At 42.0% G+C, this 14,865-nt stretch overlaps 2 protein-coding genes across 8 annotated transcripts in view; both read right to left on the bottom strand.

The window, feature by feature from the left end:
• The window catches only part of C1H5orf34 (chromosome 1 C5orf34 homolog), a 39,072-nt gene extending 36,865 nt beyond the window's left edge, over window positions 1-2,207 (bottom strand). For 2 of the 3 annotated variants that reach the window (XM_075183730.1, XM_075183721.1), the window contains exon 1: window positions 1,929-2,206. In XM_075183730.1, coding sequence (XP_075039831.1) covers window positions 1,929-2,120 — 192 coding nt within the window. In that variant the 5' untranslated portion in view covers window positions 2,121-2,206. Of the gene's footprint in view, window positions 1-1,928 lie in introns of all 3 variants that reach the window. The other variant, XM_075183739.1, reaches the window with a different exon arrangement.
• Window positions 2,208-12,321: 10,114 nt separating this feature from the next.
• Window positions 12,322-14,865, bottom strand: part of PAIP1 (poly(A) binding protein interacting protein 1) — a 239,709-nt gene continuing 237,165 nt past the window's right edge. For all 5 annotated transcript variants that reach the window (XM_075183799.1, XM_075183808.1, XM_075183792.1 and 2 more), the window contains 3 exons: window positions 13,991-14,045; window positions 13,813-13,900; window positions 12,322-12,688 (listed from right to left, as the gene is read on the bottom strand). In XM_075183799.1, the coding sequence (XP_075039900.1) occupies window positions 12,592-12,688; window positions 13,813-13,900; window positions 13,991-14,045 (240 nt within the window). In that variant the 3' untranslated portion in view covers window positions 12,322-12,591. The remainder of the gene's footprint in view (window positions 12,689-13,812; window positions 13,901-13,990; window positions 14,046-14,865) is intronic.

The following is a 14,865-nucleotide window of genomic DNA, read 5'->3' on the forward strand; positions in this document are numbered from 1 at the left end:
ATCAAGTAATTCAGCACAGGTAAAGTCAGAGCCATAACATAAAAATGTTGTGCCTGGGCGAGAAGCAAAACTGCCGCCCCCCTGGACCTCAATTTTAAACAAATGAACCTAAAATATTCATAAACCATGCCCCGCTTTAGCGTTGCGCCATGCACGGTCGCCCTTCTCGCACAGCCCTGAACTCAGTACGGGCAACATTGAGTAACTAGGTACAGCGGGTGAAATAAGTATTGAACACATCAACATTTTTCCCAGTAAATATATATTTAATGTGGCTATTGTAATGAAATTTACGCTAAATATCAGCAACAACCCTTGCAATCCACACATGCAAAGAAATCAAACCATAGATGCTATAATAAAAGTTTTGTGTAATAATGTGAAATGACACAGGGAAAGTATTGAACACATGAAGAATGGGAGGTGCATGGAAAGCCAAGACACCAGCTGAAATCTATCAGTAATTAGAAAGCAATCCTGCCAGCTGGTTCAGCCACAACTGATGGCCTATAAACAGGTGTCTAATTACGAAGGTGTCACACAAGAAACATCTCATAATGGGTAAAAGCAAAGAGCTCTCTCAAGACCTTCGCTACCTTATTGTTGCAAAACATACTGATGGCATTGGTTACAGAAAGATCTCTAAACTGCTGAATGTTCCAGTGAGCACTGTTAGGGACATAATCCGGAAGTGAAAAGAACATTTCACCATAAACCGGCCATGACCAGGTGCACCTTGCAAGATTTCTGACAGAGAAATGAAAAAAAATATCAGAAGAATTGTTCAGGAACAAAAGGACCACTTGTGGAGAACTTCAGAAAGACCTGGAATTATCAGGTACAATTGTCTGTAAAAAAAACCTCAATAAGTAATGTACTCAACCGCCTTGGCCTGTATGCACGCTCACCACACAAGGCTCCTTTGCTGAAAAAAAAAAACATGTCGAAGCTCATTTAAAGTTTGCTGCACAACATTTGGACAAGTCTGTGAAATACTGGGAGAATATAGTGTGGTCAGATGAGAGCAAAATGTAACTCTTTGGATGCCATAATACACACCACGTTTGGAGGAGAAATGGAGGCACATTACTCCAAGAACACCATACCAACAGTGAAGTTTGGAGGTGGGAACATCATGGTGTGGGGCTGCTTTTCTGTACACGGTACTGGCATACTGCATACAGTTGAGGGAAGAAAAATGCACCAAGACATTCTTGATAAAAATCTCCTGCCATTTACCAAGATGCTAAAGATGAAACGAGAGTGGACGTTTCAGCAAGACAATGATCCCAAACACACAGCCAAGGACACTCCAACTGGTTTCAGAGAAAGAAAATAAAGCTAAAGCTGCTAGAATGGCCCAACCAATCACCGGACTTGAATTCAATTAAAAATCTATAGAAAGAACTAAAGATCAGAGGTCATAGAAGAAGCCCATGGAACCTTCAAGATCTGAGGACTATTTATGTTTAAGAAAGGGGCAAAAATCACACTTGAGCAATGCATGCGACTAGTTTCACCATACCAGTGGCTTCTTGAAGCTGTCATTACCAAGAAAGGCTTTTGTACAAAGTATTAAAGTGTGTACAATACTTTTTCCCTGTGTCATTTCACATTATTACACAAAACATAGTTTGTGGACATATATGGCTTGATTTTGCATGTGTGGATTGTAAGGGTTGTTGCCGACATGTGGAGAAATTTCATTACAATAGCAGCAATAAATATTTATTTACTAAGAAAAATGTTGATGTGTTCAATACTTATTTCACCCACTATTTGAGTGACATCGGGAAAATTCAGCAAGGGTGACATCGGGCAACTCAGTATAGGTGACATCAGGTAATTCAATACGGGTGACATAGGGTAACGAGCAGAGCAGTTTGTACAAGGTGGAGGGGCATGCTGGGCTCTTGTCTAATCCTCACCCGGCAGCTGCTTGTCACGAACTCCGTCCTATGGCGCCCCCTCTCTGGCCCCTGCACCGGGTGCCCGCCAGCCCAGGGCCTCTCATACATGAACTCCGTCCCGCACGGGGACAGGCAGAGCCTTCCTCCATCCGGGTACTGCGCCTCCACCGAGTCATCAGAGTACAGGACCAGATCACAGCTGGAAGACATCCTGACAGAGACCGCACTGCGCTCCGGTTCAAACTGCCCGGCCACACTAAGCACCGCCCAGCTCTTCGTTGATTGGAAGTAGCGTGAACCGTCTTATGTTCTGAGACCGTCTGATTGGATAAGACGTGACGTTACCAGGGTGAGCGACCAGGACGCCTCAAACATACGTAACTCTACGGTGTACAAGTCAACCAGCAACGTCATTCCTAGGAACATGCTAACAATGCGCATGCGCAGTTAATCCTGTCAGTTTAAGGGGTACAGAACCTGCCCCATCTGTTGTCAACGTTATAACACAAACTTAGGTAACCAGTAGCTCTCCATAGGTGGCACTACAAGTCTAAGTATGCTCAGCTAGCCACAACAGCTGGAGAGACACGGGTTGCATGTCTGCTGTAATTCTACCAGCTGTGGTAATAACTACAGTGGTTTCAATGTAGAATAATTGTCTAGTGAATTTATCATGTGCTGACCTGGAGGACTGACAGTTATAATTATCCACTCAGAGTTCTTATGCAAGCCCATTTTATAACAATAACTTTTATGGCAATTCACACCACTGTTTAGTCAAAATATACTTGTACATTTCATATGGAACGTGACATGACGCTGAATATCGCAATCACATGAACATTATTGTTCCTGGTATGTTCACTCAGGGCTGCTGTGAGGGAGATGGGGACACATACATCAACTTCTTGCCCCACAGCCAGACTGGCCTGTCCCTTATATCTGCTCCTCTGTCCATCCACCCGCCCCCTGTCCCTTCTATCTGCTCCCCTGTCCATCCACCCGCCCCTTGTCCTGTCTATCTGCTCTCCTCTCCGTCCACTCGCCCCCTGACCCGTCTATCTGCTCCCCTGTCCATCCACCCGCCCCCTGACCCGTCTATCCGCTCCCCTCTCCGTCCAACCGCCCCCTGACCCGTCTATCCGCTCCCCTGTCCATCCACCCGCTCCCTGATCCGTCTATCCGCTCCCCTGTCCATCCACCCGCCCCCCTGTCCCTTCTATCGGCTCCCCTGTCCATCCACCCGCCCCCTGTCCCTTATATCTGCTCCTCTGTCCATCCACCCGCCCCCTGTCCCTTATATCTGCTCCTCTGTCCATCCACCCGCCCCCTGTCCCTTATATCTGCTCCTCTGTCCATCCACCCGCCCCCTGTCCCTTCTATCTGCTCCTCTGTGCATCCACCCGCCCCTTGTCCTGTCTATCTGCTCTCCTCTCCGTCCACCCGCCCCCTGACCCGTCTATCTGCTCCCCTGTCCATCCACCCACCCCCTGACCCGTCTATCTGCTCCCCTCTCCATCCACCCGCCCCCTGACCCGTCTATCCGCTCACCTGTCCATCCACCCGCCCCCTGACCCGTCTATCCGCTCCCCTGTCCATCCACCCGCCCCCTGACCCGTCTATCCGCTCCCCTGTCCATCCACCCGCTCCCTGACGCGTCTATCCGCTCCCCTGTCCATCCGCCCCCCTGTCCCTTCTATCTGCTCCCCTGTCCATCCACCCACCCCCTGACCCGTCTATCCGCCCCCCTGTCCCGTCTATCTGCTCCCCTGTCCATCCACCTGCCCCCTGACCCGTCTATCCGCTCCCCTGTCCATCCACCTGCCCCTTCTATCTGCTCCCCTGTCCATCCACGCGCCCCTTGTCCTGTCTATCTGCTCCCCTGTACATCCACCCGCCCCCCTGTCCCTTCTATCCGCTCCCCTGTCCATCCACCCGCCCCCTGTCCCTTCTATCTGCTCCCCTGTCCATCCACCCTCCCCTTGTCCTGTCTATCTGCTCCCCTCCATCCACCCGCCCCATGTCCTGTCTATCTGCTCCCCTCTCCGTCCACCCGCCCCATGTGCCGTCTATCTGTTCCCCTGTCCATCCATCCACCCCTTGTCCCGTCTATCTGTTCCCCTGTCCATCCATCCACCCCTTGTCCCGTCTATCTGCTCCCCTCTCCGTCCACCCGCCTCCTGTCCCGTCTATCTGCTCCCCTCTCCGTCCACCCGCCTCCTGTCCCGGCTATCTGCTCCCCTGTCCACCTGCCTCCTGTCCCGTCTATCTGCTCCCCTGTCCATCCACCCATCCCTTGTCCTGTCTATCTGCTCCCCTGTCCATCCACCCACCCCTTGTCCTGTCTATCTGCTCCACTGTCCATCCACCCGCCTCCAGTCCCGTCTATCTGCTCCCCTGTCCATCCACCCGCCCCATGTCCCGTCTATCTGCTCCCCTGTTCATCCACCCGCCCCATGTCCCGTCTATCTGCTCCCCTGTCCACCCACCCGCCCCTTGTCCCGTCTATCTGCTCCCCTCTCACACAACCTAATTTAGAACACAGAATGAACACATTTTGACCAAATGATCATCTGTATAAGCTATTACAGGGATTCAGAGAGTATGACAATACCAAGTATAGACTAGGTATCAGGCCTACCTGAACCCCTGATTCAAAGGTTTATAATTTAATCCAGTTCAGTAACAAGAATCACCGCCACCACCCGCCTCACGTACCACAAATCCCTTTACATATTTAGCTACACAGCTCAGTTAAATTGGATCTTAGTAGCAATGGCCAAAGCATGAAGATGAAAATTCAATTCATGTGAACTGGAGGCAAGAAAGTAGAGTTTTAAACATACTTTGATTGGTTGCAGACATACTGGGACAGTTGCAATCCTCCAACAGTCTTTATCCCTTCTCAAAGGATTCAGTTAGCTTGTAAGCTTAGCTGTCAGCACTACCAGCAACACCTCCACCCTTAAGGGTGCCTCAGGGATCATGTATTTCCTAATAAGACCAAAAAAAAAGAACCAATATTTTCATGCAGGGATAACACTTATAGGCTCTGGTTTTGGGAGGGGAATTCTTTAAGGATACTATTTGGGGGAGTAATTTGACCACCTATGACACAACTTGAATATATTATTCCTTTGTCTAGGCGAGCAGGAAACCTAGCTGGTCTCTCTTCATTGGTGTAGGTGGGATTCTGGGCTCAGTATGTATGGGACCTTCCTAGACAGCATCAGTTTCCCCTTCTCACAATCAGTATTTTTAGAACTCTCTTGGTTTCATCTCAAGAGTAACCACACATAATCCTCTAAAAATCTATGTTTGAGTAAAATAGGGGTTACTATTGGATTCAGCGTGATTAAATCATATTTGTTACCCATCCCAGAATGCAGAATATTCTCTTATGTGCATTCTTATTTTATCTGTACCAACCTGCTCACATTCCTGCATGAGGGCATCTTGTGGGCACACCTGATATTGTAAGGTTTTCACACACCATTAAATACTCAGGCTGCGCTTGTTATGTCAACTACAACTAGGCCCCTTCTAGGGCTGAAGTTCTAAGAAAACATGAGTACAATGCTCCAAGGGTTGTAATAAAATATGTACAAGCCAGCATAGATATAAAACCCCAGTTTAACAGAGAGAGGAAATTAATGATCATTTATCTTGTGACATGGAGTCATGTACAGGCTTACTTTTTTTGGTGGTACTGCTGGCACTCCATTTTATCAGAGGGATTTTTTTAAGTCAATCACCCAAAACCTCTAAAGTGTACATGAAAACAAGCCAACTGATATCCACTGCTACCTCTGATCTGGAAGCATACACAGTGCTTCTGCAGCTTCTTATAAGGCTCATCTGATACAAAGAGCTTGCAGCTCATCTCTTCACCCCTTAGGTACCCAACAACAATATCAGGTTATTAACAGCCATCAAACCTCTGTAGAGAAGTCCTGTCTAATGATCATATTTTTACAGCTCCAATAAGAAAGTGCTATATGTAAAATTCTTACTTTTATTTTAATAGAACATCAGTTTAGCTTATCTTGCGCTCTTCATCCATTCCTTAATAACCACACGCAACATATCTATTATTTAAGTCACCACTACATCATTTTACTTAAACTGACCATACCCCACAGTAAACACTTTTATAGAGGACTGATCACTTTTGTATTGAATCATTTTACAAATTAAAAAGGCAAGTGTTAAATATAAAACAAAATCCCAGCTTGTGAGTACAAAGTTGTTGCCATTTTGTTTTCCATTAGAACTCGCTTGACTGATCGGGTTAAATATAATTTAATGAAAAAAATGATAGAGATGGATGAATGACCTTCTACAATATCCCAGATAGTGGTAAATGCAGGTTTTACTTGGCTGCAGTTTTTACTATCTTTGCAGATATTGTTTACCCGTCATGAGACTTAGTTATAAGGATGTGCTGCCTTGTAACAATTCTCGCTGGTTCATGTTTTTATCTAAATAAAATAGATATGTTGTGGAGGTGTGAATTAATAAGGTAAAAAAAAAAGTCTAATTTTCATTATATGCTGACTTTTTCACAATTATATTTGTTCTAAGATTGTATAAATATATTTCTTGATGAGCTGAGGGCAGAATCTGCTCTACATGGCCAAAGTATGTGGACACAACTGTTTAGGGTGTGAGAAATGTGATTTTGCTAAGCTGACGCCATCTTGTTGCCTTATAGCCATTTTGTTCTGTTATAGCTTAAAGACAATTAGATGCACCTGTTTTGTAGGAGTAATTCATTATTTGCAAGGCTGTGCTTATAACCTTGGCGATAGCAGACAGGAGATAAGCCAACCCCCCCCCGGGGAGTTTTCCTGTGTGATAATGGGAATGTATTAACATCTGTGTAAAGGGAGCATGAGTGGTTAAAACCTTTTGGGGCGTAGTTTTCTGTAATACGTGATTTTTGCAATACAGATAGGGACTTGTAACTAATAAAGCAGAGTTTATTGTACACTCAAACCATGCAGTGTATTTAATTCTCTCCAGCTGATGAGCTCATAACTGATAAACTGACACTTACAAGTGAACAATCTGAATTAGATTCGACAGATGTTTGGCCATTTAAAAAAAAAAAAAAACACCCATTACTAACAGGTGCATAAAACACGCATACAGCCATACAATGTCCATAGACAAACATTAGCAGTAGAATGGGTCATAGTGAAGAGCTCACGGACTTTCAACATGGCACAGTCATAGGATGCCAACTTTCCAACAAGTCAGTCTGTAAAATTTCTGCCTGGGTCAGCTGAAAGTACTGTCATTGTGAATTGGAAACATCTAGGAGCAACAACAGGTCAGCCGTGAAGGAGTAGGTCACGTAAGTTCAAGGAACGGTGCCACCGAATGCTGAACACATAAAAATCACGTCTTCATTTGGAACAGTGGAAATGCATTCTCTGGCATGATGAAGCACACTTCACCATCAGGAAGTCTGATGAACGAATGTGTATGGCAGATGCCAGGAGAAAGCTTACTACCCAAATGCATACCATCACCTATAAAGTTTTAAGGAGGAAGAAAAATGGTCTGGGGCTGTTTTCATGGTTTGGTCTCACCCCTTTCATTCCAGTGAAGGGAAATCTTAATTGTACAGCATAAAATATTATTGTAGAGAATTGTGTGCTTCTAACCTTGTGACAACAGTTTTGGGAAGGCCCTTTCCTGTTTCAGCAGGGTAATGCACAAAGCAGGGTTCAGAAAAAAAAAAATAGTTTCCCAAGTTTGTTGTGGAGTAAATTGACTGCCCTGCACTGAGCATTGGCTTCAACTCCAGCAAACACCCTAGAGATGAATTGAAATGTTAGCTGCGAGCCAGAACTTATCAGCCAACATCAGTGCCTAACCTCACTAATGTGACTGCCCGCAGCTACGTTCCAGAATCTAGTGGAAAGCCGTCCCAGAAGAATGGAAGATGTTGTAGCAGCTAAGAGGCACCAACTGCATATTAATGCCCATGGTTTTGGAATGAGATGTTCAACAATCACATACAGATGTTATGTTCGCATGTCCACTATACTTTTGGACATTTAGTGTACTTTGACTTGTGATCCTGCATTATACCCATCTCTAGATATTGCTCTGCTTATAAAACATGGTACTAGAAATGGCTGTGCATGTTAGACTTGCCACCAGATATCATTGCATATTACAGTGGGGGCCTTTAATTGGTAGCAAGTCTGGCTCAGCACATTATTGTATTAGGTACCAAATATGGTTTAACTTTGTGTACTTGATACCAGATATAGCTCAGCAATTATACCTGGCACCAGAAATGGCTCTGCATACGGTTGTTCCTAACTTTTAAAGCTGACTCTTATATTTTTGGACATATTTGCAGAGACCTGCTCATAATGTGAGAGCCAACTCTGCATGCACTCTGTAGGACACCTCACCAAGATGTCTGGTCTATAACGAGCAGTATCAGGATATGAGCACCCTGGACTTTTAGAAGTCAGCGATCTGTCCTGTACGAGTGAGAACTGAGCTTTCTTCTGCGAGGTGGGGATTTGAGGCAATCATTAAGCCACAAAGAGCAGGGACCACGAACACAAATTAGTGATGTGAGGTGCTGCTAAACGGATACTGGAAGATTGTGGTGCCAACTGCATCTCTGTATAAAAAGAAGTTCATACATCCAACCTGCATTTGAATCCCTCCAACCCCATCGATGTGCCATTACACTATCTACAAACATAGCTAATGATTGACAGGTAGAGAAACCAATCATTGTTGGGAGGAAGTAGAGCTAATTATGCTGAATTAGACACTGATTAAACCGGTTTCCTTTACAGTGTACACCAGGCATAGGTCATATCCGAGCATCATATGGTCATGGTGAAAACAGAAAGATCTGTACCACATCCTTGCTTATATAATGTGAAAAGCACCTTTGTATATATTGAGAAATAGCAGCAGGAAATAAAAAGTAGGTTTATTTTCTATAAAATAGCACTGAGAGCAAGTAGCTTAATTACTTAATTTGAACAATTTGCAGTAACCCTCCCAAAGAAAACTATGAAGGAATGTTTGTAAAAAAAATAAAAGTTATCTCTTTATCTACATATAAAAGGAAATGTGTTAATAATACTCAGCAAACTTGAGGTGTACAGAGCCGTGAGGAAGAAAACACTCCAGGAACCTCTCAATTCTTAGTTGATTGCAACATTACAAACAGAAGACATATTGTAAAATCTTTTATTTACTGTATTTATACAAGGTAGAACAGAAAAGATAAATAACTCTCACAACAATGAATGTACAAAACATGTTAGGTTCTTATACATAATGCAGCATGGAAGCAGATGTACCTCAGAATATCAGTGCAGATGGGTGTCCTACAGTGCTGAAGTATGTTCCATAGTGTGGGGAGCACCCGGCAGACACACTCCAGTCTTCAAGGGCCCAATAAGAAAATGGGAGGAATTCTTTCATTAAAGGACCACCACATGAAGCCAAGTGTTGGGGAAGTTTAATCGCTTGATTATAATTAGAGAATTCCATTTCTGAAAAATGTACCAATCAAAAGCTTGAAACCTTTATTTTTGATGAACTACAGTATGTACATATAGCAAGCAGGTGGCACTTTTGCAATTGCTCTTTATGGAGTAGATCCAGTGTACAACAGAGTACGGGTTAGCACTCCTGTCTTAATGAAGGGTGGTGTAAAGGCTCCTGTAACATTGTGCAACGTGTCTCCACTCCAATATACCGTTTATGCATAAAAGTGACCATTAAAGTTTAAATACAAGCTGTCTTGCACAAAAGAGCTACTGATAAGATATGATAACCTCTTAGAACATATATATATATATATCTTAAGATAAAGTTGTCCTACACTCAGCAAATTACCTGTCTGTAATTCCATGAATGGACAACGCCTGTAGTGCCTGATAACAGAAAGCAGTAGCTTGCACTTGGCTACATAGCAAATGTAAACACAATGTGAAAGATCTCATGTTCTATCAAGGTGGGTGAACTTTTACATGTATATCTGTGAATGCTATGTTGTAGCTTCTTTATGCAAGGCAACTTGTGTTAGGTTTAATGGCCCTTTAATGTGTCTTTTTCTGACGCATATTGGAGGGAGCCACCTAGTGACCCAAACCGGTATTCAGCCCGTCAATTCAGCAGGAACTAGAGTAGTAATGTCATTAGTATTTAGTGAATTAATAGGCTGAAAGCTTCTACAAAATAGCGGTATCCACTGTGTCTAAGCCATGGGTTAATTTGGTGCACATTCCCTATTTTAGCCATTTCAGCCTTTTTTAGAACAAAAATCAATAGCAGCAGAGACCTGTAGGCTATAATACGACATGACAAGGGTGTGCTACACACAAAAAGGAGACTCATCAGAACAAAACATGGACTCCAAAGCTTAACTACACTTGAAGCGCTCCAGTCACTGAACCGTTGTTGAACAGCCATATTTGGACTAAAACAGTGTTAATAAGAATGTCCATCACCACTCATTAGGAACTACATTGGTAACTTGTGGATTGATAGGTGGCAATATCAGGAACCTCGGTTGTCTATAAAACAGCTGCCTCCATTGTGTTTTAGCAACATGTGCATTTTCTTAGTACACAAAATATATAAAAAAAACAACGTGTATTCTTTGTTTAAACAGAGAAATCAGAAGATCAGCAATATATATGTATGGACCTAGGTCAGGCCATACAGACTGTAGTTAAACTACGGCAAAGCATTTTTCACTCACTTCATAGTAGCCAGCCTAGTCTCCACAGCGAGACTGTACATTTCAGGCCTTGTGGGATATTAACAAAAGTTAAATTAATCATAGGGGGTTTCCTTCAGAGTTGCAGTCATTGATACGTATTATATGTCAGATCACCCTACGGTGTACAAATGTACTACTGCTGAAAAGAAAATTCAACAATTTGAATACTCAATAATAATGCGCACCCTCCCAATATGCAGGCTTCGTGAATAAGAAGTGTAAGTGCAATAAAAACAAATCAATATTGTCTGTTCAGCAGGATTTACATTTGAGAGTCTTTCAGTAATACTGACAAGTTAAAAATTTCTATGGCTCAATATTCACTACCATAAAAGGTTAAATCACAGCATGACTAAAAACAAGACAAAAAGGTGTGTAAAGCAGTACAATGCGTTCTGGGGGTGTTTTTCAGGGGGAAATGTTAGGGGTCAGGTGGAAGCATTCACTATTCAAGAATACCATGGGATATATTTACTAAACTGCGGGTTTGAAAAAGTGGAGATGTTGCCTATAGCAACCAGATTCTAGTTATTATTTATTTAGTACACTCAACCAGATTCTAGCTGTCATTTTGTAGTTATAGGCAACATCTGAACTTTTTCAAACCCCCAATTTATTATATACCCTCCTTGTCTCTGATGGTCAGGAGCCACGTTAACAGAAGTTGACAAACTAGGGCTCTCCAGATATTCTAGAACTACAAGTCCAAGCTAACCATGCCAGCCAGAATGTAGCAGGGCATGCTGGGAGTTGTAGATCCACAAGCGCTGCATAGCCACAGGTTGCGTAAACCTACGGACAGCATAATATCAGGTTCTGAGATATACAAGACACTGGCAAGCAAAAAGAATGGTTAAAACAATCTATAAAACAGGGCAACAAAGTGCTCAAAGTAAGTAACAGAATGGAGAAGTAAAATAAAAAACCTATTTCCCGTCACATGGCCACAACTTAATTCAGAATTTAATGGAAAAGATTACACTGTCTGCCCACAGCCCTCATAGTTAACTATTTCAACACTATCTTTTTACATTTCCTTCAATTTGCACAAATCTTTTGAGGCAAGATTGGTATTAATCCAAAACCTAAAACCACAGAATCTAAACACTTTATAACTAAAGCTATAGCACAATGTCAATATACAACTATCACCTTCGAACAGCAGCCCATTCTACTTTGGCTTTACATTGACTTATTTCATACAGAACTATGGAATTTACATCTGCAGAATAAATTCAAAACCTTTTTTCCCCCCTTCTCCCTCAAATGTTTATATTACAAGACCACAGTCTCATCGGCACACAAGCAGGCTTTTTTTTTGCTTTTGTTTTCAGAAAATCAGATAAACATGCTGAGCAAACAGAAAAACAGCGGTAAAATAAACTATGTATTTGTAAAGAAGGATGATGTATAAACATATCTGAAAAACTTCTGATAAACGGGAATTGGGCCAATTGGCGGAGGGTGCGAGCTGGTCATAACCACCTTCACCCACCCACGGAAGCGCCACGCCTTTCCAGGGCTAGACTAATTAGCTGCCATATCCTGCGTGTCGCAAGCTCTCAGCGTAGTACAGAAACAGATTTGTAGGGCGGCCTTATCAAGTTAGGAAATGTTGTTCTCAACACAAAATACTTTTGAACGTGTTTCTTTTTATTGCAGCCAAAAACATACTGTTCTTTTAACTGTACAGAAATTAAACTATAATATATACACAAACTTTCATCTTAAGTTACAGGGTATCAGCGTACACTTTTTGGCATTCAGTTAAACAAAGATTGCATAAATTTCTAGGTTTCAGACAAGCTCGAACTTAATAAATTTGGTGTAAGAATGATACGTCTGCCCTGTTTGCTGAACATACTGAACTGGCCACACAATGGGCTCACTATGTCCATGTTTTCACTGTTTTCTCTTCCGCTCTGACTCCAAGCAGAACTTTTCATAAGCCTCTTCCATCTCTGGGTCCATCGCATCATCATCCAAATCATCAAGGAACCTAACGGGAAGAAAAGTATTAAGGGAACAGAACGGTAGACTGTGCTGCCATCTTATGGGCAGACGTAGTTACTGCATGGGTAGGCAACACCAGTACTTGAATCAAAGTGGTGGCAGAAGTTTCAACATCAAATTGTTCCAAAAAACCTGGACTAATGTATACACACACTATATACCTATCTCTATATCTATGTCATATCGACCTATATATCCGGTGGCAGTCATTATTACGGCTCTGGAAAAGCCGACAGGGACAATAACGATTAGTAGAAGAGCAACAATAAAAGACTACTTACTAACTAACTGTAAAAGCACTTCTTCCCGAAGGTTTAAATGAGCGACCAGTGTAATATCCGAATGGGCTAAAGAGCTACACTAGGAAATTACGTAATTTACCCTACACAGACTGAAAATGCCGGTTTTAAAGCAGCAATAGCCGGACCCCACGCCATGTCTAATGGCATACAGATGTGGGGCCTTCGGAAAAAGTGCTTTTTGGTTAGATAGTAAGTAGACTTTTTATTATTATCGCCCTTCTGCCAATCGTTATTGTCCCTTCGTTTAAAAGCATGTCGGCTTTCCCATAGCCGTTAACCCGTACCCCACCCTATATAACATATATCTAACATCATATGCACAGTATATCTATATATACACATACACACGTAAAAGGTATAGAAAAATGAAAGAGCACAAAAATAAGGGCCACATTTATTTTTTATAAAAATAAAGTAAAATTATATATATATATATATATATATATATATATATATATATATTATATATACACACACACACACACACACACTCCTGTAGAGATGGTGTTGACACGTGTTTATTAGGAAAACCCATGTAATATAAGGACGCACCAATGTACTCCATACTGTAAATTAAGGGAAGAATATGTATTAATATAGGTTTAAACAGATGTAAATAATGTGTTTCAACATCTGTGAATGTAAGGTTTACAGTCATATTGCAGCGTGAGCCAAAGAACAAAAGTCTCACTTACTTTTGTTCCAGTTCACACTTAAAGGCTAAACAATAAAATGTCATAGCAACACAAATTCAAAACATAAAAGATGATGGGATAAAGAAAGAAAGCAAGAAAAAAAAAACACATACGAATCTCCGGCACCAGGCAAATCTGTCCCATTTTCATCGCAGAAGAAGTCTTCTCTATCCAGCATCTCCTGGTACTTTTCCTGATAATCTGAAGACACATTGGCAGCAATGACTGGCTGATTCAGACTTGGTATTAGCAGAGAGAAGAGAACAAGTGATGCACTGAATAATGTATTACCTGGGTCTGCTGCAGTGAAGGGAACGCCTTCAGATGTGTAAAATGTGGGTTCATTCTAAAAACAACCGGAACATACATTGTAACACTGGATTTCATGCAGCAATTACTGTTTTTATATTTTACAATTAGGGTTTAGAATAAAATCTAAGCAGCCATATTCATTTCACCCTTAGAATGCATTAAAAAATACCAGTAATTGCGTGAGCTACACAGAATTTTACAGATTCCAATTTAAATACAAATAAAATGTAATTGTTTAATTATTCAGTGTATTTTGCCTTTATAGAGCCGTCAGAAGCACAGGGAGGACATACATCTTGAGCCCATATGAACAGATAATGTGGTAAGCAGAGTACAACAGGAGGTTGCCACCTTTGGCAAAAATGTATTTTAACAAGAGGTGAATACAGTAATTCATTCAAAGTTCGGAAAGATTTAAAATAAGCAATGGAGCAAAAGAAAACCTGTATGCAAGACACTGACAAGTGCACACCTGCCATCATAACAAGCAACATCAGAACACATAAGACACGTTCCCAATCCGCCCACATCACGTTCTGCCAAGCTCCACCCACCAAAATAGAACTGTCTGAAGGTTTAACATTTAGCAGCACCCAAAACCACAGATGAGGGATTGTACAATAAGAGTTATTTTATCTTCCTGGGAGTGAATTACTTTTAATTAGAATAGAGCCTATTTACTAACCACATAACTTATCGTTAGTTGATCTGAAGCACCTTTTTGGGTCCTTCAAGGACGAAAGCTTCAAATTAGTAGACATGAAAGGTGCTTTAAAATTCACATCCAATAGTCACAAGTGACAGCCATTAAAATAGTTTCATTTAAATTAAAGTCTTAACAAAACCCGTAGAAT

This window comes from Mixophyes fleayi, chromosome 1 (assembly GCF_038048845.1).
Source record: "Mixophyes fleayi isolate aMixFle1 chromosome 1, aMixFle1.hap1, whole genome shotgun sequence".
Taxonomy (NCBI): Eukaryota; Metazoa; Chordata; class Amphibia; order Anura; family Limnodynastidae; genus Mixophyes; species Mixophyes fleayi.